This window comes from Ursus maritimus, unplaced genomic scaffold (assembly GCF_017311325.1).
Source record: "Ursus maritimus isolate PB19 unplaced genomic scaffold, ASM1731132v1 scaffold_33, whole genome shotgun sequence".
NCBI lineage: Eukaryota > Metazoa > Chordata > Mammalia > Carnivora > Ursidae > Ursus > Ursus maritimus.
Window position 1 is genome coordinate 8,289,438 of NW_024425897.1, and position 22,251 is coordinate 8,311,688.

At 59.4% G+C, this 22,251-nt stretch overlaps 1 protein-coding gene across 1 annotated transcript in view; it reads right to left on the reverse strand.

The window, feature by feature from the left end:
• TTC28 (tetratricopeptide repeat domain 28) overlaps positions 1 to 20,981 on the reverse strand; it is a 25,805-nt gene extending 4,824 nt beyond the window's left edge. The window contains exons 1-7 of the mRNA XM_040619406.1: positions 20,874 to 20,981; positions 10,170 to 10,349; positions 7,545 to 8,265; positions 6,178 to 6,302; positions 5,094 to 5,325; positions 4,637 to 4,713; positions 2,171 to 2,300 (exon numbers count right to left, since the gene is read on the reverse strand). Coding sequence (XP_040475340.1) covers positions 2,171 to 2,300; positions 4,637 to 4,713; positions 5,094 to 5,325; positions 6,178 to 6,302; positions 7,545 to 8,265; positions 10,170 to 10,349; positions 20,874 to 20,981 — 1,573 coding nt within the window. The remainder of the gene's footprint in view (positions 1 to 2,170; positions 2,301 to 4,636; positions 4,714 to 5,093; positions 5,326 to 6,177; positions 6,303 to 7,544; positions 8,266 to 10,169; positions 10,350 to 20,873) is intronic.
• Positions 20,982 to 22,251: the final 1,270 nt, after the last annotated feature.

Here is a 22,251-nt window from a genome sequence, read left to right on the forward strand (position 1 = left end):
GGGGGGGGGGGGGGGGGGGGGGGGGCAGGGCCCCCTCGCGCCTCTGATGTGCGCTCCAGTGACAGGGTCTGTCGTGCGCCCCCTGCTGTGCGGTTCCTGTCTAGTCAAATGAGAAATGTGTGTCTATTGTCATGCTCACGCAGGGATTCTGACACTGGCGGACACTGCCATTCCTCTGGGAATTTGGTTCACTCGACGAGCGACCTCAGCCTTCTGTTGCTATGGGATATTTTCCCCTCTGAACTTAAACAGAAACGCTCCCTGAAAGCAACAGGAAGGTCTGGGAGAACTCAGCATTTAAAAACAAATAACTAATATAAATGTTTTAGTTGGAGACCTCTCCCTTTACCAGAATGACGTGACTTGGTTACCGTGACGGGCTGTGATGGCTCCTGCTGGGTGCTGAGGGCTGCAAAGAGGGCATTTCTAGGAGCCTCGGAGCCCTCAAGAGTGAGGGAGTCACTTCTCCAGATGCTGGGCCTGCAGAGACTTTTCCTCGCCCGGTCTCAGGCCACGGGATTTTGGGATAAGTACGTGCACACTGACTCACCCCTTGAGTATCAGTGGATTTGGAAAATACAGGGAAGTAGAGGCCGTCGGTGAAAATAACCCACCATCGCAACACCAGGGAGAGCCAATGACACACCTGGAACTACCCAGTTCCCAGGCGAGCGGGGCTGCCTCTGTTGCACCCACACCGAGGGGAGGTGTGGGCCCTGTGTGAGGAAGACAGCTTTTCCTTTATAAAAAGCGGCCTTGGCTCCGTCTTCTCTCACCTGCGCCCTGTGTCGGGCTGTCCCGGAAGGGAAAAGAGCTCCTGCCTGGGTGTGGACCTGGCCTTTCTCAATCCTGGTCCAGTGGCTACTGACTACATTTACTGTGTTTACGCCAAGACGACTATGCCTTAAGCCCACAGAAACAAGCGCACGGTACAAATCCTAAAAGACGCGAGAACATCTACTTCTAGGGATTCAGAGTCCCTGTGGGGGTTTGGGGGCTCCCTCATCAAAAGCAAATGGAGCCAGCCCGAAGTTGAGGTGGGCTGGGAAAGGTCATCTGCCAAATGGGTTAGAAGAAAGGCCTAATGCTGTGAAATCCAGATTTCACAAGCAGAAGAAAAATTCCTTTTGAAGGATCGGCTGCTGCCATGTCGGACGGTGGCTGGTCCCCGTAGCAGTGATTTAGGCTGTGTCATCCTCCAGAGTCCCCACTCCCTGAGGTGAAGAACTAAAGGCCTTCCCCTGGCCTCACGGCCCACAGGATTGCCCCACCTCTGCCTGGTCTGCCGCTGTGCCCGCACCCGGCACTTGTGCTCCCTGACGGCTCTTCCCTCGGCCTGGATCTTTCCTCCTGAAGACACCCTCAGGCTCTCCGGGTGCCTCCCCCCTCTCCAGCCATCACTGCGACCCAATGCTCTTGTCTGTGACGGTGCCCCCGCACCCGAGGGGCTCCCTCCCCTTAGGTTACGTACTTACTAGGTCTGTTGTCTTCCCCACTAGACCGAAAACTCTAAGCGGGCAGGGCTTGTCCTCCACTCAGTGCTGCGTCCCCTGTCCTGGCACATTGCCCGACACATGACAGGTGTTCAGAGAAAAGCTTGGGAAGTGAATGGCTCCCAGGCCAGTCACACCGGCATTTAAGTGGGACAGGAGGGCAGCTCACAGCCTCTTGTGTGGTATTTTATCAAAAAATGCGTCTGTTAAGGCAGCAATTATGCCAGGAGCTGCCTCAGGCGTGTTACAATGTCAAAAAAGGAAAAGTAAGTGTCCCGGATGAACAAGGATCCTGGCGCGTGCAGTTCTAGGTCCCTGGCGTCAAATCAGACCCGGTTTCAATAGTACGATAGACACTGACCTTGAAACTGTTATTTTATGACTGTGTTTTCTTTAGCTTTTAATCATGGCTTGACTGCCAACAGTGCGGACATCCAGCAGCTTTCTACCCAGGTGAGGACTGGACGTGAGAGGGATGAAACCAAAATGCCGGGCAACGGAACAAGGCAGGGGGGCCGTCTGCAAAGTGCGCGGAAGTGCCGGACCCTCCGAGCCCGCCGTCTATACGCGAGAGCTAGGGAAACACCGAGGCCCCGAGACCAGCTTCACCAGTGGACACGAGGGGAGACGAGTGTTCCCATCGGAAGTGCAGGAAGCGGCTGAGGACGCCGCCTTACCTAGAGCCGCCAGGAACTCGTGGCACCCGGGGAGGCGCCAGAGCTGCACGCTGATGGAGACCTGGATGGGGGCCGAGGCGAAGTCCTGCTCCTTCTCGCCGGCCTGCAGCTGGACCAGCACCTGGTGGAGCTGAGCGAGGAGAAGGGCGTGAGCGCGCCGCCTTCCCAGCGCCGCCGTCCCTCCGGCCCGCCTGTGATGTGTCCCCGCGTTACTCCTGTCACCTGCTACCGACATCCCTGATGACCTTAATGTGTATCGCACTGCACATTCCTTTTACGATGCCTCAGGCCTGCTGTCCTGTCTCCTCTCGGGATGCTGGGGCGGGGCAGGGGCGGTGTCACGGGGAGGGGGGCGGCCTCGCCTCTTCCCTCCCGCACACTGGCGGCGGGGCTCGGGGACCAGAAGAGGGGGTGGGCCCTAGGACTGGTCGTCTCCCTCTTTTTTTCTCTCCTTGAGTCCCCTTGATGCTCTTGAGTTACATGGCGAAGAGGAGCCCGGCGTCCCGTCCCAGAGCCTCAGCGCTCGGGGAGGAACCCACACGCCCCCTTCAAGGGCCCTGGGTGCTTTGGGTCCCCTGAGTCTAGTCGGGGGCCCTGTGGGGTGGGTTCTCCATGTCACTTGCTCAATGTCACTTCTGCCCCTGCTGTGCTGGTGGAACTTGAGAGGTCAAATCGAGAACACAAGAAGGGTGGAGCAGGAAAGGGGGAGCCAGAGCAGAGGAAGGGGGCAGCGGCCGCACCGGTGGCCCAGGTCACGGTGGCCCGGAGCTCATGGGGGCGTGTGCACGCAGCTCTGAGCGACAGCACATGCGCCCGAGCTCAGAGCTGTGCAGGGGACGCAGGGGGTGGGCGGGTTGAGGGGCTCACCTGACAACAGTTGCTACTTAAAGTCGTACTCACCATTCCAACCATATTTTTAACAGCCTTCGGCCAGCAGATTATAAGAAAAGAAAGAAAGAGAGAGAGAAGAGAGTTTAGACTCAAGCACAGGTTGTTATGCAACACGAGCTGATCACTGCTTTAGGAAGCGCCACAGCAGGCCCGCGGCGGCTCTGACCGGGAGGGGAGAGGAGCGAGAGTCAGCAGGGACACACAGGAAAACGAACAGCCACACCAGGCCAGACGCGGTCAGGGGCAGCCGGGCCCTCCCTTCTTGCCAGGAGAGGAGCGGGGCAGGCAGGGCTCGAGTGGGGAGGGGGCACAGAGGGCGTGGACAGGCCACTCTAGACACCAAGGGCCACGGTTCCAGAGTGACTCCAGAAATAGCCACCACCTGCCGGCCCCTGGGGCAGCCGGGACATCTGCCTGCGGCCCAGAGGGAGAGTAGGCAGGAAGCCCCTGTGATGCCACCAAATGCAAGAAATTAAGCAGCTGGCTTTTTGGACTCAGCCTTGCCCTGCAAATGTAATTCTAACGTTCTCTTGTAGAGCACAGGCTTCCAGGCCGCCTGGGTCCAAGATGTCTTGATGTACCATGTTCTAGAAGTGCCTTCCTGATTCTCTTCAACAAGGAGACATAACACGCTCATTGAAGAAGGGGCCATGTCATTGGGCTCTGTTCCGAATCTGTGCTGGAAACCACCCTGGGGAGGTGGGAGGCTCCAGGCACCACGCAGATTTTCAGAGGCTAATCCCAGACAGAGAGCTGTTTCCACACACAAGTATTTCCATGTACAATGAAATCTGGTCGATCATAACGAGGTTTGCTGTTTGTTTTTTCACGCTATTACACTACGAGACGACCAAGGAACTGTTCCATGCTCTTCACGGATGCTACACCAGCCAGAAGCCCTCCCCCACACAGCGGTCACCCCGGGGCTCACGGTGTCCCCCTTCCCCTTGTTCCAGACCCTCACTGGCCAGTAGGGAGATCGGGAGCCCTGAGGCCAAGCTGGGAAGGGCCTATGTGATGGGAAGAGTTGGAGTCCTCCCGATTCCTGAAAGAGAGCTACGTTCCCCTAGAAGAAAGCATGTTTGTAGAAACTGCTAAGCAGTATCTTGCATTAGAGTTGACTTTGTGCTCAGTGCTGTGCCCCAGCGGCTACTCTCCCAGGCAGGGTCAAGCACCAGGAACCCTTCAGGGGACCTGGCAGGCTGTCCCCACACCTGCTGGCTGAGGGAGTGTGGTTGAAACACTTGTCCAGCAGTGGAAAAAGTTGGTGGGGGCGGGGGATGACAAGGTGCGGGAGGCCACTGAATGGACAGTTCGGGAAAGGGCCTGAGACTGCAGGTGACAGAGGCCTCTCTCAGAACCCAGAGCCCAGAGAGGACAGGCTCTTGCCCCCTGGGCGGGCACACACCTAGGGGACTGTTTCACCCCCAGCCCTCGTCTTTCCCTTCTAGTCACAGAGGCTGAAAAAGGCAGTAATACCATGTCACTTGCAGATTCCCGGGTAGGCCAGGGCACCCTGTCTCCCCAGCTCGGCCCGGCGCTCAGGCCTGGGCTCCGCCGCCCGGCTCGACTCACCCGGCTGATGAGCTGCTCGCCTGTCTCCGAGGCCGTGATGAGCTTGCAGAGGGCTTGGAGGGCAGGGTTGGGCAGACCTACACCGAGAAGAAGGCGGGTGTCACCCAGAGGGGCCCGCACACCCACAGCCCTGCTGCTTCCCCAGGCCAAGAGCCTGAGACACTCTGTGTCCGTGGCATGTGGGTCTCTAACTCGAGAAAGGAGACAAGGGTCCCAGAGAAAGGCCAGTCCTCCAGGGGCGTGACGGGCCACAGGCACCTGCCGCTGCCCTGGGTGTGGCCCAGCAGTTGCGGCAGATCCGAGGCTGCCGAGTAGACACGGAGCCAGCTGCCGTCCGCCCAGGCTCGTCCGTGAGCCCGGGGAGGCCGAGCGGGGCCAGCGCCCTGCCGTTTCGGATCGCCTCCTGGCCCGGACCCCTGGCTTCCCCGCCGGCCGCCGCAGCCCCGCCCGGGCTCACCCAGCAGGGACTGGACAGCGCTGCTGCACTGCTGCAGCCGGTCGCCGGGGTCGGAGGTCGGGAAGAAGACGGCCGCCGGCAGGCCGCTGGCGGGGGGGTCCAGCCGGAAGCCCACGGCGGTGAGGAGCGCCTGCCAGCCGGGGATGCCACCCACTTTGTTCTCCACGCTCTGCTGGGATGTGTACATGGCGTTGCGCTGCCCGTTCTGGATGCGCTGCAGGGACTTCTCCACCTGGAAGGGAAGGGCAGCGAAGCGCCGCTCCGGTCAGCGCCAGCCCTGCGTCCTCTCCCAGCGCTCTGGGGACACGCGAAGCCCCACGGGGAAGCCGGGGTTACCCGCTGCCCCTGGGGCGCCCCGGCCTGCGGACCCAGGCCCTGTGGCAACGGCCTGGCTGGCGAGGCAGGGGACGAAGGGACAGGCTGTCACTGTCCCAGCGCCAGCGAGGCTGGGAGAGTCCGAAGAGCTCTGCGCCTTCCCTGGCCCACTCCTCCTGCCCCAGGCTCCCCTCCACAGACACTAAAACCCTCCTCAGGCCAGAGCCTGCCCCAAACCACGGGATGGCTCCCCATCACTAGGATAAACCTTCAGACCCTCCAGAACCCCCTTCACGGCCCGCAGCCCTCACGTCCACCGAAGAGCACTCATCCCGGGGCCGCGGCTGGCGGTGCCCCTCTTCCCCGGACCTCTGAGTCACCCTCCATCCCACAGCAGTGGCCTCTGGAACAGACGCCTCCCCCTTCACCCCTTAAGTACCCCTCCCACCTGCCAGGGCCTAAACCCGTGCCTGGCACCTCTTCTCTAAGCCTCACCATAACCTGAAACAGAAGTTTTACCCCCTCTCCCAGAGGAGGAAACCAGCGAGCCAGGTGACTTGCCCAAAGCTTCATGGCCCAGAAACAGCGGCAGTGCGGGCCCCAGGACCTTGGCCAGGAGGCTGCAGCCACCCCCATGACACGTCATCCCCACTACTCTACCAACTAGCTCCACCTGGGGGTCCCCTCCGCCTGCTCATGTGCCCTGGAGGCAGGACAGGCTGCAGCCGGCTCTTGAGGGCAGCGGCCCGCGGGGCACGGTGGGGCTTACCAGGTGCAACAGCACTCGCAGGGCGTCGCGGGCGCGCTCCGGGTGCTGGAGGATCTCCGTGAGGGCCTGGCCGATGAGCGACGACGGACTGTTCAGCTTCACGTCACTCCCGATGAGCATGAAGCCTAGGGAGAACACAGAAGGCATCTCAGAGCCTGCCCTCCCCTCGGCGCGGCAGCTCTGGCTGGTCCCCACTCTGTGGGGCCTCGCAGCCACCCTGCCCCCAAGAGAGGCCTGCCCCACGGACAGGCTGCGGGAGGCCTCACGCACTGGGGGGCCCGCCTATGCCCCTCTGTCCCCTCCCCTTTAAGAATCAACACGGTTTCACGGCTCACGAGTGGTGAGCACGGTTTTGCCGCGGAGGTTGCTCAGGAAAGGGCCTCTGCTCTCCTGCTGTGCGGTGAGGGAGGGCAGGGAGAGGCCATGCGGTCCCCAGGCCGAGGGCCTGGGCTGTGTCGGCAACACGGCCTTGGCTGGGTGAGGCCGCACTCTGTGGGATGGCAGCCTGTCAGGAGGCCCACAGGCCATCCCTTGCCCCACCTCCCGTGACCAGATGTCCCAGAGAACATTCTCCCTTCCCTCCCAGACCTGCGAGCCCCTGGGGCAGGCCCACTCAGAGCAGGTGCTGTCGGCCCTCCAGAACGGGTCGTACGCGTGTCACAAGACATGGAACCCACTCGTCCAGACTGTCTCAAGCACAGACACGGAGTTATCACCCCCGGGCACCAGTGAGGATGCCGAGCTTCAGAAAGGGTAAGTAATCTGCGCAGGTCACAGAGCCCGGATGTGGAACTAGGTCAAACCCAAGTGTTCCGGTGACGGAACCTAGGGACTTTCTACCACACGGCTCTCTGCCACCGTCCTGGGACTTCACATGAGGGCGCCATAAAATGGGTCAAGTGGCACGCTCCAGTCCAGAAGTCTACACTCGCACTCCCGTGGCAGGCTGTTCTGCTCCCTAGTCAACGAGATTACTTCAGGGGCACCCGGGTGGTGCAGTCGGCTGAGTGTCCGACTCTTGATTTCAGCTCAGGTCGTGATCTCAGGGTGGTGAGATCGAGCCCTGCGTCAGGCTCTGCGCTCAGTGGGGCGTCTGCATGAGATTCTTTCTCCCTCTCCCTCTGCCCCCACCCCTGCTCATGCTCTCTCCCTCAAATAAATAAAATCTTTAAAAAAAAAAAAAAGGCTAATACCACAGTGCGAAAGACCAGTTTGGCAGAAGGCACGCGTCTCCGCAAACAAGGCCCTCTCCCCGCACCGCCTCCCCCCAGTGCCCCGGCCCTCCCCTCCCCACCCCCACCGGGAGGCCGTGAGGACCGAGCCCTGGGGGCCCCCGCCAGGCGCCGGCCCGCGGTCTGTGCTCCTACCTGCCCAGTTGGAGGGGTGAGAGAAGGCCTTGCTGCTCTGCACCACCTTCATGGCCTCCCCCAGGGCACCGCTGGCTTTCAGGCCATTGAGCAGGGAGGAGTAGAAGGCGTGGAGAAACATCTTGGAAGCTGCCACGGGCACAGGCCACAGAGACACGAGAACGCACTGCGCGCCGGCAGCCAGGAAGGCCCGTGTCAGCGCGATGACCCCGTCAGCCGTGACCTTGCTGTTGGACTCCTGCGAGGAGCCGAGGACCACCAGCTTCACAGGCAGCCGCAGGTCCAGGACGTCGGCGGCCGTGAGCAGGAGCTCCTGCAGGGGCGGGCAGTCCGAGATGCTCTCCCCATCGCTGGCGTCGTCCTGCACCCGCAGGGACTCGGGGATCGTGTAGGGGTGGCCGAAGGAGCTCTTGCTGCCGGCAGGGTTGCCGTCGGCGCTGGGCGTGAGGACCAAGGCCGACAGTTTCCAGGAGATGTGGGTGGCAAAGTGGACGCACTCGGCCTGGCTCAGGGCACTCATGACCCTTTCTTTGGTGGCCACGCTGCCCACCAGGGGCTGGCAGCCCAGCAGCTCGGACACCATGTAGGCCTCCTCCTCAGCCGACGGCATCGGCCCCCACAGCCACCTGTCCATCACCGCCGACGGGAGCTTGGGGTTGCCGACGACAGCCGCCATGGACGTGGAGCTGGAGTACGCGGGCGGGTTCTTCCTCAGGTGAGACTAGGAGGGGAAGACAGACAAGCAGACCACCCGGCCCGTCAGACCCGGCCGAGCCGCGGCGTCGGTGAGCGCAGGGCTCGGTCCAGCTCGGCTACACCTGTGCTCCCAATAACCTCGTTCGCGCTCCTGTTCGACACCGTTTTCGGCCAGGTGCTCGGCCTACCGCGAAGCACACCTGCTGTGACAAGCTCTCGAAAACCAGCCCTGGATCTGAGGAAGGGCCTTTCCTGTTCGTCAAGCCCTGGGGGGCGCTGTGGCAGGAGGCGAGGGGGGGATGCTGCCGGCCTGCCCCACGCGCCTCACTCCCACAGATGTCCCCGCGGGCCCCGAAACGGGGGGGGGACCCACCCCGATGAGTCAGGGCTCTGAGAGGGGCAGAAAGCAAATCAATCTCAGGGCAGACGAGGCCCATCGAAGCCCCGTACGGCCGCCACGTGCTGAAGAGATTACCCTTGTCAGCTGTTTTACGTGCTGCCGAGGAAAAACATCACTGAATCATAAAATCGGCATAGAGAAGTCCAGCGAAGTTCTGATTTCCCCTCAACAGGGCCTTTTGATGCTTTCTGGGAAATATCAAGTATCAAATTATTTCAAAATAACCTTCTGATGGCTCCACCGTGGTGATGCCTCAAACTCTGGGTATGAGAAGCGCCTGTCGGGCGTCTGTCAAGAGACGGGACTCTCCCACTCCCCGGCTAGCTTGGCAAACAGCCAGCTTACTGTTGTCGCCATGAAGCGCTCCTCACATGGGCCATCTCTGACCCCCAGGGTGCTTCTGGCAGCAGGCAGGCGAGCAGCACTCTGAGTGGGACAGTGGCTGGTGAAGCCAGCTCACTTGGCATCTGGGATTCATGGTCAGCCACGGACACGCCAAAAACTCAGAGAAAATAATTTCTTTCACTTTGGACTGATTCTGTCCCGCGAGAAAGATCCCATTCAGCCACAGAAAACAGTCAAAACTAAGATTTCCAAAACCCTGTGAGCCAGACACTGACCTGGTTTGAACCATGTCAACGACCTTGGTCCACAGAGGTCCCGTGGGGGCCGCCCACACCCAGGGTCCAGGGTTTGGATTCCTGAATGAGCCACTTTCTCCCACTGGGAGGAGCCCTGTGTGACCCAGCTCTGCCTGGCGGTCCGCGGGGCTCTGAGGGCACGTTCAAGTTTGAAGACTGAGCAGGACAGCCGGGGCAGCCACAAGCACATGCCCGGCGGGTCAGGGTCCGTGAGGGTCTGAAGGAGTTTGGAGAAGGGGAAGAGGGTCAGGGTTGGCTGGCAGGCTCTTCGATCAGGGGGCGGGCCAAGGGGGGCTGTGGGGTGAGACCTCTGATTCTGCGGACAGCCCACTGTCACCCTCTTGATTTTCACAGACATTGCTACTCTCGCTGACTCTTGCTGAATGAGACCCAAATTCCTGTCTGTCCCGAGAGCCACCTCATTTGTGTTCAGTTCTCTCGTTGGCCTGTGGGGCCCTTTTCCACTTGACAGTCATTGTATCTGTCTGCCATCCCTGCCTGTGGCCTCTCCGCCGTGGGTACACGCGGTGCCCAGTCAGGGGTCGGCGTGCGGGCAGCAGGCGCCAGGGGAAACCAGCTTCCTCAGATGCTCGGCCTGGCCTCGAGCCTGACCCAGTGCCCCGAGGAGCTCACAACCCTGATGTCATGGCAAAGACATTTTGAAAGAAATGACACAAATCATGGCTTTCGGAGATAGCAAAGACCGGTGAGGAGTCAGGGGGGCTGTCTCCCCCATCGGACAGATCGACTCCAAAGGCAGCCTTCCTGGCCGCAAACTACAGCATGAGCACTGGGAGGAGAGCCCACGCGGCCCCCTGGAGCCCCGTCTGGCCGGGAAGGCGGCGCTCCAGGACCGCACAGCCGGGCCCCGCAGCGCCTGAGGCTTACCTTGGACTGTGGGCTGAGCGAGCGGATGGAGGGGACGGCGATGAGGGCGAAGCGCTCGTACAGGTACTCGTTGGAGGAGCTTCCCTTCAGGAGGGCGAAAGGGATGAGGTAGAGCTCCCCCTCCAGAACCAGGACCAGCTGCCGGTGGCGGCCCACGGGCCCGCTGGAGTGCATCAGGCCCTGCAGGGAGGCACGGGGCGGCTGAGTCCGGGCCCGCAGTCGCCCATGCGGAGAGGGTGGGTGGTGGCTTGGGGTGCTGCCCACGAGAGCATCACCAAGGGGGACTTCTGACCAAGGAGGAGGTCGGGGGCAGGTCTCTCTGAGCCTGCATGGCGGTAGGGGGGAGACCGGGTCACCAGTCAAGGACGGGGATGGCCCACAAAGACAAGGACCGGTCCCAGTAGGTCTACGGGAGGCAAGGAGTTGTCCCAGGAAGAGCCCTGTGAGTCGTGGCGTACCCCAGAGGACCAGGCCAGGGGATGCTACATTGGTCCAGAAACCCTAAGAGCAGTGACTTCTCACAAGAGGCAGTGACACCGGGACCCCCAGACTGGACCCAGGCTGAACATGAACAGATATCAAGTAGATGCTGCTGCCACGCAAGGGGACGCCGCCGGAGCCCGCTGGGGGACAAGACTGCGTGGGAGCACGGGCCCAGCCCTGTCCCCCTCACCCCCGCTGGCCGGCCGGGTGCAGTGCCCCCCAGGGCGCCACCCTGCTCCGCGGGAGTGACCGCACACGCCTAATCTGCCCGACGTGCTGCTGTGGGCGCTGTGCTGAGGCTGGCGCCAGGCACTCAGCCAACCCCAAGTGACACGTGCCTGGCAGGCCCTTCAGTCTGTGCAAACTCCCTGCGGCTTTTTCTTTTTTTAAAAAAATTCTAGATGCATCTAAAGAAAGCAGGAAAAAAACAGGCCAATCTGTTTGTTGTTTGCTTTAAGAGCTATTTCCCAAGAAGGGGTAAAAGAATCACTGTACGACGGAGGAAGTGGGGTGTGTCACACTGCCTGTGGTGAATTCTGGATCGGCACAGGGAGGTGAGGAGGGCTGGGGGCCTGCAGTCAGCTCCTGGGCCCGGTGGGAGTTGCCACCGTGGCCACACTGAGCGCCCCCCACCCCGGCCCTGGGAAGCCGCTCTGGAGGGCTGAGCCACCCATGGCTGCCGCGTGCCGAGCAGACCTGGAAGGTGGGCCAGAGGAGCTGGGCTGATGGTGCCCTGACCTCAGTGATGGGTCAACAGCTGTAACAGTGATGACCACTCGCTGCTCAGCGGGGCCCCTCCTGCCCGACGTGTGGGCAACGTGGGGGCTCAGGCCACCCGCCATGTGCAGTACCAGACCCATCCTCAGCTGATCCAGGGTCACCAGGCATTTGCTGGACAAGACACCAGCCCCACCTTCGCAGGCCTTCCTCGACTCCTGCTGCCAGGGCCCAAACCCCAATAAGTCTCTGTCAGGTGCCACCCCACACGTCACTGAGTTCCCTGGGACACACACCACTCCTGGGCAAGTCCCCAGTCACAAGAGCACCCGTGCGTGTGAATTGAAGGCCAACAGAGGAGCGCTGGGGGAGGGGGGTGACTCGGAGGCCGGAAGCCGTTGGGAGAGGCGTTGCCGGCAGGGTCTCTGCAAGGACTCTGCAAACTCCACCTGCAAGACCGTATCTGGGGCATCAGCCTAAAGACGGGCGAGGGCCTGTCCCTGAACAGAGTGCGGGCGTCTTCTCTGACAAGGAATTCCGATCTCTCTGAGGGGCCGTCCGTGTGGCGTTGGCCTGGGCAGACGAGGCCCGTGGGGTAAACAGAGGACAAGGCTGGGGAGAGACACGGAAGCCAGACTGTGGAGGGCCCCGCCCGAGGTCAGACAGGAAAGTGTGGCTCCCACAGGCTGTAAGCACCCGCCGTGCATTCTCCGCGGACGAGCTCCAACGAGGCGTTGGAGGCAGCCTGCGTCACAGGTGACGGGGCCGCGCACACTAATTCAGACAGGGAGAGATGCACGGAGAGAAGGGGACAGGAGACTTGCCAGGACCTGGTGAAGAGTGACCTCAGTGGTGAGGAGAGGGAAGTCTCTGGAATTCTAGCCTGGAGATGGGGAGAGTTTTCTCTGAATGAACAGAGTACCCCAATTCAGAGGTCTGGGTCCTCCCGGAATGGGACCTGTGGCTGGGACTGAGCTGGCACCCGCACACGGCCCTGGGCGAGGCCCCACGTGGGACCCCTGTCCGGGCAGCACGGAAGGAGGCGAGCGCCAGCAGCACCGGCTCGCAGGCAGACGGGCCGCACAGCAGAGTGACAGCTCCAGTTAACAGACGGCAGGAGGCAGGAAACCGGATTGAACACGCTGGAAAAGATGGCCTGGAGCCGGTCTTCTGAATTCTGCCTCCAGGATACACGAGCATTGCCCTTGTACTGAAAGATTAGCTATAATCCAATGTGAACTTGAAAATGGAAAATGAAGTGATGTCTCTATCCGAATTACATATCATCTATTAGGTAGAAAAGGAGAGACAATTCAGGGAAAGGCTTCTCCGCGCTTCCAGATGTCAGTCTAGAAAGGGTATTTGCTGGCTTAAGTCCTGGGTTTGAGAGATAAAGGGCTCAGCATCAGCCCCACATCAGCAACTAACAGTCCAACCAATTCCAGCAAAGACTCAGACTTTCTGACCTCTGAAGTTTCTAGAAATGGATCTTTTGAAGGAGACCAAGACAACAAGGCAGGGGTGCTGAAACCTGTCTATTCCCCCGGCGATCTTGCCCATCCCAGTGCATTCCAGGCCCGGATGGAAACGGGGACACAGAGTGCCCCAGCAGGGAGGCCCGGCCGCGAGGGGACTCGGCTGAGCCCAGTCCTGGCAGAGGGGGACAGCTGTTCCTTTAGCCAGGGCAGGCAGTGGACACCTGCAAGTGGGTGTGGGTGGCTATTGTCACTTTACAGACTCTCAGCTCCCCCCGAGGCCCCATCAACACCTGCCCGGTGACTGGATTCCTGCAGCAGGGTCTTCGATAGAGGCAGCTTGGCACGGCAGTTCCTCAGTGGAGGGCACAGAGGGCAATGCCACGGGAAGAGGAGTTCCTGGGGGCCCGGATCAGCGGTATGTGTGTGTGGAGACATGCAGCGGGGCCCAGACTGTGACCCTGCTGACAACCTCCCCAAAGCCCTTTCCCCACGACAGCCAGGGCCCGCGCCCACCCCCCCGTGCTCTCGGCGGGCCTCCTGCCCAGCTGGCGCCTGGACTCTGCACACCCTTGCCAGCAGAAGTGAGCGTCTGCCCTCCTGCCCCCACACAGAGGGTGGCCTTTTCCTGCTGCAACTTGCGACCAGCTCCAGCCTGGCCGAACCAGCGAACGTCTCTGCTGTGCCGTGCGCTGAGCCACACGCCTTTCCCAGTGCCCATCCTTGTGGGTAAACTCCCTCAGCCCGAGAAGCCAGGCAGTTCCTCACAGCCGACTGTTACTCTTTGGGGACAGGGACTAAGTCTCTCTGTCAAACGTCCCCTCGTTGACCCACTGTGGTTGCTGTCACCCGCCGGAGCCCACAACAGTGCACACGCCCATGACCTCACAGGCCTGTGGGTCAAACTGGCCGTGGCGGGGTGGGGCCCGGCACGCAGTGGGCACTCGGGACACAGAGAGCTCACCACCGTCTGCAGGTTCTTGAAATAAGGTGAACACAGGCCCTGTCATTTTTATAGCTGACCCTTGAACAACACGCATTTGAATGGCGTGGGTCCGCTTACACGTGGGGTTTTCTCAACAAACACAGGACAGAACTGTAAATGTATTTTCTCTTCCTAATGATTTTCTTAATACCATTTTCTCTTGCTTCTGTATTGTAGGATTACAGTATATAACACGTGTGACCTATAAAATCTATGTTAATCGACTCCTTGTTATTGATAAGCCTTCCGACCAACAGCAGGCTACTAGTAGTTAGGTTTTGAGAGAGTCAAAAGTCCCATTTGGATATTTCACCGCACAGAAGGCGGGCGCCCCACATTACATGGGGCCCGTGTTGTTCAAGGCTCAACCACACTTTGTTTTTTCCTGGGCCTCAATTTCCAGTACAATTCACCCCCTTTCCCTCTGGCGTTTGTAAACATGCACGTAGCTAAAACACATAAGTGGGGGCGCCTGGGTGGCACAGCGGTTAAGCGTCTGCCTTTGGCTCAGGGCGTGATCCCGGCGATCTGGGATCGAGCCCCACATCAGGCTCTTCTGCTATGAGCCTGCTTCTTCCTCTCCCACTCCCCCTGCTTGTGTTCCCTCTCTCGCTGGCTGTCTCTCTCTCTGTCAAATAAATAAATAAAATCTTAAAAAAAAAAAAAAACACATAAGTGGCTCTTCTGGAACATTCAGCTCCAAACTTTAACCCAGGGACTTTGAGAGATCAATGTCACCACCATCCGTCTCATCCTCACATGACCATCACCCCATCCACCAGCAATTTCCTGAGTGTCCGTGACATCTGACACCTGTGAGGTCTGCCACCCAACAGTGACCCTGAAGTCCAGTTTCTGAGTCCACAGCTCTCCCAGACAACTGCCACAGAGTCCCGATGTATGGCTGGTGGGGACTTCTGATGCGATCACCATTTTTTCAGTGGTGCCCTATACATACGCATGGTAACCAGCGGCCCCAATCCGTTCAGAAAGCACCGATATCAGACGTGACGTTGCACGTGTCCTGACTTCTGGCTTAAGAGCTATACGCTCCACACACGTCGCCAGGGTTCAAGAGATCAGCCTGCACCCTCCCGTGCAGCGAGCTTCGTTTTCACTGGCGGACATGGGAAGCCGCTCACTGTGTCATAGCATCACAGTTCAGGGGAATACACATCCCTGATCACGACGGGGGACAGACAGAAAACTCCTGGGTCCATGAGGTTCCAGGCAGACTAGATTTGGGATTAAATGGACTCCACTGTCTACCACAAGGATTCCAGAAGCAAGAACGGGCGGGCATCTGGCTATTGCAGAGCTGGGTGACAGGCCTGGGATTTTTTTCCTGACTCACATTTTTGATGGAGTGAACTGGTCAAACGGAACTTTTTAGGGTAGAGAAACATTTTCTGTGATGTTTCTGGGAGATCTTAGCATCACAGATAGACGTAGACAGTTGCAGCAAGTATCACAGAACTGTGTGGGGAGTAACCCTCAAACCACGACTAAAACCTACAAGGACCGTAGACCCTGGAATCCAACCAGAAACGCAAGAGTCGAGGTCAACCCACTTGACGAGATTCTTCGGCCATCCCAACAACAAACCCCTGGTTTGCCTGATGAACCAACGGAGGGCAGGGGTTTGGAACTCAGGCGCTGGAGGAATGTGACGAATGGCCAGCCCGAGCCAGAGGGGTCTGCCTGCCACGAGCATCCAACTCCAGCCACACCAGCCAGAGGGTCTGCCCACGCTGCGGGGGGCCTCCACCTAAGAGCAGCCCTCTGGTTCTTGGCTGCCCTCGGAAAATGAGCCCACGCACCCCCCGGGGGCAGGGACCTGCCCGGGTGGGGCTGAGACGGCCGCTGTTGCACACCCACTGGAGCAGAGCCAGAGCCCAAGGGCGCTGACCCAGGGGGGAACCCTCCCCTCCCGGGACGCCGCTCGCCCGTCTGGCCGCTCTCACTGCCAGTTTCGCTGCTCCGGGCAGCTTCTCGCCTCCATTTTTCCTTGTCCTAATCAGTTGTGGAAATGCTTGCTGTCCTTGGGTGACGTGTGCCCTCATTTGAATATCACTCAGATGCCTCACTCCGAAATCAATTAGACAGGCTGGCGGTGGGGCTGCCAGCCCCGACTGTGCCACCAGCCCCGAGCAGGCCAGTCGCGAGGGCCTTATCCTCCGCTCCATGGTCTGGAGTGTAGGTCTGATTGTTTCTGGGGACAACTATTCCCTGGGCAGTCTCATCTCCTGGGGCATCTGTTCTGGGGTAAGCTGGTTTCTCAGGCTACTTGATTTTGCAAGAGTCCTTTCCCCCAGAGCCGAAATTAAGGGCAGGACCCAGTCAGAGCTGCGCTCGGCCCCTGCCTTGAATGCATAGAGGAGAGGTCTGGGGCGGATTCCCAGAGCCCCGGTGTTTAGGAAGGCAGTTTACCAACCTAACCAATCTGAAGAGCAAGTTTTATGTAGGTTTCTGGGGGTCCTGAAACAGGTGAGTCCATGTAAACCAGCAGCGGCCTTAATCCAGAGCAGAGGTGGGCGAGGAATACTTGTCCTTCTGATCAAGGTCATTCACTCTTGCTACCTGTCCTACGACTACGGTTTTATGACTGTAAATGTAGGAAACAGGGAATTTCAATAAATGGAAATAATGGTAAAAATGGAACTATAACTAGAATGAGTCTAAACTCCAGTGATCCTGAAAGGTCCCCAAATCTGGACCTCTGGAGAATGATTTGCCCTAATCCTACGCAATTTCCTACCCTCCATCTGGCTCCTTGATCAGAGCACCTTCTGGCTTTGGGTGAAGACCTGACTGCAAACTGAGGGGGTGATCTGGGACCCAAGTGCGCGAGCGGCTTCCCCTAGAGCAGCCCTGGGGGGGCCTCAGATGCGTCTTCTGGAATACGGCTGCTGGCGCCGTCCTTCTATGTGATACCGATTCTGCCACGGGACAAGACTGGTCCAGGTCTGTCCCTTCACCATAGGCAGGGCCCAGAGGTATGGCTTACTGTCCTTTATTAAAGTGATTAAAAATGAATGCCAGGGACACACACAGGGTCCCAGTCCCTTTCACGAAACCCTTGCAACTTTTCTTTGGTGACATTTTCTCCTGTGGGTATCAGACAGGACTTGACTTAATGTCTGCTGATGGGTCACGTGCACATGTGGCTGGGCCCTCCTTGAAGACAGCCGGACAGGCTCGCCCCGTCCTGACAGCAAAGGACGGCATGCTTCCAGGAAAGAGCCACGACAATGTTTCCCTGAAGCCGAATTAAATCAAATACTGGTGCAAGCCAGCGGTAAAATATTCTTCTGTTCCGCTTTTCATGCTGTCTGACCTAGTCCCTTAGCCACAGGACTGGGGCCACACAAAGGCACTTGTTCAAATAATTATAAGCCCCATGTGAAGAGGCTAATCGTTTTAGTCTTGAAGTGTCAGGGATTTGTAAGCTTGGACTTTCGGTTTTGATTTGTATTTTCACTGAAAATGTGGAATAGGGGCTGGCTCTGCCTGGCGGCTGGCAGCGCTGGGAGCAGCCGGGCGGGTGGTGTCGTGTCGCCCTCTAGTGGCCTCCGGAGCAGGCGGGTGTGCGGGCCTTGGGCGGCTGGAGGAAAGCCCAGGCCTCCTCCTCCCCTGCCGCCTTGGCAGCCAGGCTGAGGAGGGGCTCCCTGCGGCCCACCCCACCTGAGCACCATCTGGGAGCATCAGACAGGGGACGGCCATGCACTCTGCCGCCTCCTCCGCGTCCAGGACAGTGTGGACCCAGCACACGCCACCCAGCGCTTGTCGGATGAACGGATGAAACTTTTCAGTCGGGCGTTTTTACCGAAACACAGCGGGTCACTTCGGTTAGCCAAGGACAAGCTCTTGCCGTGACATTTACCTTAACGGCCTTTGAAAGGTTTCACTCTGCGGCTCGTATGAGGCACCACACTCCTTCCAGTACCCGGACCCCTCGGTCACAAGAGAGAAGAGCTGAACTACAGGAACTCAGGATATGCTTTCAAGCGAAACGGCTCCCTTCCAGGAGAGACCGCTCCCCTGAAGGTGGGTGCCGGGGCTCTGTACATCTGTCCCTCCAGCACAGCTCCCGAACCGCAGGCTTTGGGGCGCCGGCACCCCGTCTGGTGGCAGGGCTCTTCCCTTCCCTGGGCAGAGCACCCGAGGAAGGCCAACTTCGTTCCCTGCTCTAACTTGTTTAGGCCGTGACTCTCCCCTCCCCGGCCCCTGCAGGGACACAGACGTCTGGGCACAAGCTGCCACTATTCCCACTGGCCCATGTTTATTCTTCAAGTCACAGGAGCAAGTCCCCAGGGAGAAAAAACACTGCAAATTTTACAAACCCGCAGATGCCCCAACAAGGATGACTCGAGGCTGCGGCAGCTTCTCTCCTGGGGGGAAGCACTGGATGGAGGGAGGGAGGGCCGCCTCTCCCCACCCCCCACCCAGCGTTGGACTACATACCACTCCATAAATGTCACCGAGTGTCAGCATGTACCAGGCCCCGTGCCGGCTGCTGGGGACAGAGATGAGGGACCATCCTTGCCTTCAGGGAGTGTGGGGTGGGCAGCGAGGGAGAGGAGGTGAGGCATGCCAAGAGCTAAGTTTGGAGTCCAGTGAGGTAGCAGGTGCCATGAAAGACACGGGGCACAGAGGAGACCCAGTGGCAGGGAGGGGGGAGGAAGCCTGCGGGGGGTGGGGTGGGAGAGAGGGAAGGAAGGTTTCTAAAAGGAGGGGACACTTGAGCCAGGCCAGAGGGACGAGGAGCCTGCCAGCTCTAGATGACCTGAGCCTCCAAGGACATGCTGTGTCCCAGCCAGTCTCCAGCTTTGCCCTCTGCTCCTTGCCCTCCTCGCCAGCCCCACCAGCCCATTCCCCAGTCTCGGAGCAAGTCATCTGGGACCTGGACACAAAAGGGGAAGTGACCTGAGTGAGTGAAAGAATGGAGGGTCCAAATAGCCTTTAGAGGAGCTGGGAATCAGTGCAAAATGCAGAGCTCAGGGTGAGCAGGGGCTGGTAGTAAGTCACCAGAATGGTCGGCATGACCATCTGATGACAAATCAGCCTAAGGGTATGGGTGTGTATTTCTTCCCCAGGGATACGGCACAGAAATCACGCTAAGTTAGCATGGCATCTGAGATGCTCTGAGCTGGGGCGCTCTCCATAGTCTCGGCTCTTCAATAAAAAGAGGACACCAAGGGGACAACAGTCCTAAGAACGACAGGACAGCCCAGTGCATTGCAGGGAAGGAGAAAACAGGCCTGGGCCTCTTTGCTGACGGGACCAGAGGCCCTGGGGCGCTGACAGGGGCAGTTATGTGGGCACGGCGGTCACCTCTTGCCGCTGCCCTATGCACTCCTCACGCTCCTCGCAGCCCAGCCCTGCTCGGACCTGACATGCTCTGTGGAGTCGTCTCATTTTCTAACGAGGACACAGGGACTCGAGGAGGAGAAACCGCTTGGCCAAGGTCGCCCAGACAGGGAAGGGCAGTGTCAGACGTGAGTGCAGACTGCCAGCCCCTGAAGCTCTGGGCTTCCCACCACCCCTGGCTCCCTGAGCAAGGGAATCCGCAGGGCCCAGGCAGGCATGCAGCCTCCTGAAAAATACTGGGCAGGCTGACACACATCCTTGGCTGGACAGCCAGGAAAATGCATAAGCACTTCCAGGGGATGGGGAATCGCTGTCAAGGTGGGGTTTCCCGAGGACACACTTCATCTCCGCCAGCTGGCTGAAGTGGAAGAGTGAGCCTCCAAGCAGCCAACCCCAAGGATCTGTGAGACAGAACTCCCGCCTGGCTGCAGACAGCCGCTAGGACACACAGGCCTGTGGTCTCTGCAAGGACTCGTCAATCACACCCTCCCACCCCACCTGAGAGCCAGGCCCCCACGAGTGCAGGCACCCTGGGCTTTCCTTGGGGTCTGTTACGGACTGAATGCTGGTGCCCCGCTAAATCTGTACGTTGAAGCCCTAATCCCCAGTGGGATGGTATTTGGAGGTGGGGCCTTTGGGAGATCATTTGGTTTAGATGAGGTCACGAGGACAGTACCCCCATGATGGGGTGAGCGCCCTCATGAGAAGGGGAAGAGACCAGAGCCGCCATCTGAGGACACAGTGAGAAGGGGGCATCTACAACCAGAAAGAGGGCCTTCGCCAAGCAACTGAATGTGCTGGCACCCTCACCTGGGATTCAAGCCCCCGGAACCAGGAGAAATAAATGTCTGTTGCCCGAAGTGCCATCCATGGTACTTCGTTACGGCAGCCAGAACTGACTAATACATAGTTGTATACGAAGGCACCTGATAGGCTCACTGTTCAGATTCATAAGACCCCCAAGCTCTTTGGTCTCCCCCACCCAGTTAGAGTGCCATGTCTGGATTGTAGGGTGGTATGCAAAGTCCAGAGCCACGGAACCCATCAGGGGCCGTTCTCAACCTTCTCGAGAAATCCCAAGTGAAAGGGTGTCTTTGACGCCAGACTCTGCACGGAGTCAGTGGCCCCTGACAGTGGCAGAGGCTGAGGGCTCTGTTCTCAGCAGAAAGCAGAGCCCTGGTGTGAGCGCCTCAGGCAAGACCCTCGAGTGAGAGCTGGGAGATGGGGAAGCATTCCCAGCAGGGCGAGGCAGAGCCGTGGGCACACCCCCCTTGCCATCTGCTCGGGGCCCACATGGATGGCGTGGTTCCTACTGACAACTGTGGAGATGGGCCCGGCCTCGTGCCTCCCTGGGCCCCAAAGTCTGACAAGAAGATGGGAGGAGGGCATCACCTCACAGGGTCCCTGACGCAGCTGAGGCCAGATCCGCCTGCTGGAAAGGAGCAGCGCTAGGCTTTAACCTGGCAGCCTGAACCCGGGGCGTCGCCCACTAACCAGCAGCCGACCAAGAATGCGCTTCCAGACACTGACCGAGAAGCCGGAGAGAGATATGTGTTCTGGAAAACCCCCGGTTGTCTCAGGAGCCCTTGGTATCTAAGGGGCACATGTGGGCGCTGAGCGGGAAATGATGTGTCCTGACGCCTCGAAGTCTCTGGGCCCCGGGGGGTCACTTACCCCTTCCATGGGCGCTATGAGCAGGTCGTAGAGAGCACGGAGCGGGGGCCTGGCGAACGAGCTCTGCCTCCTGGGGAGAGAGGAGGTCCCGTCCTTGATCGGCGACATGGCGCTGCTGGCCAAGCTCGTCATGCTCTGGCAGCTCCTGGGGAGAGAAGGGCCGAGGGGCTCAGCAGGGCCTCGCGGGGCCGGCCGGCCGCGCCGCTCACTCCGGAGCGCGCCGGGTCCTGGAGAGGCAGGTCGGAGGCTGCAGAGCAGGCCCAGCCCGGCCTCCCCGCCGGCTTCGCCTTCACCTTCCTTTCAGGTGATTTTCACAGAACAGTGAGCACTGACAGAAACCGCGGGGTGAACCAGCTGCACACAACAGCTTACATTTCTGTGGGGTTTTTCTGCATAATCAGATGTCCCAAAGTGCTGTTCAAAGGATTTAATTACATCCTTGTGTGAAGCGATTGCGTGCAGGCAAACGTGAGGGCCATTAGAATCCGCGGCAGCCACCTAGCGAGCGGATGGGGAGGACAGTGCCCCCGGGCCAACTGCTCTCTGGGCAGGAGCCACCGACAAGACGAGGGGCTCGGGTCAGCGGCCGGGCACCTGCCTGAGCCCCGGCGCGGCCCCAGGCCCTGCAGGTCCCCTGGCCCGGCAGCCCCCGTACAGGGCTGCTCGAGGGCGCCTGCAGACTAGGGCTTTGCGTGTTAGCTTCTGCTCGGGTGTTGCCAGGCAGTTTTATTAGTATAGATGGATCCTCGATCCCGAGGACCCCGAGTTTCACACGCCCAACACAGGACAAGAACAGTCATTCCCTGAGAAAGTGTTTCCTGGGGCGCCGGGGTGTCTCAGTCGGTTGTGCGTCCGACTTTTGGTTTCGGCTCAGGTCATGATCGCAGGGTCGTGGGATCGAGCCCCGAGTCGGGCTCCATGTTCACAAGGAATCTGCTCAGGATTCTCCCTCTCCCTCTGCCCCTCCCCCTTCTCTCTTAAAAAAAAGAAGAAGAAGAAGAAGAAGAAGAAGAGGAAGAAGGAAAGAAAAGGAAAAAAGAATGTTTCCTGACCACCGGTTACCTGCCAGGCCATGCTGTCAGCCCCGGGGCCTACAGAGGCCACACAGCACAGGGGAGCACAAGAGACAGCAGGTGGGGAAACAAGTTTCCACAAAGGCACTAGGCTGCCCCCACCCATGCCTCTGCACCTGCCCCACAGCCTGGCTGCTGTGGCCTCAGCACAGCCTCTGAGGACGTTCTCTGCATGACTGCTGGACAGTCAGTGGTCTCTTAACCCCGATTTACACACTATACACATTTTTGGAGTTTCTGCTATGTCCTCAAGGACCCTTAAGGGGAGAGACCAGGTCTTCTATGAGATCCACCTCTGAGCTTTG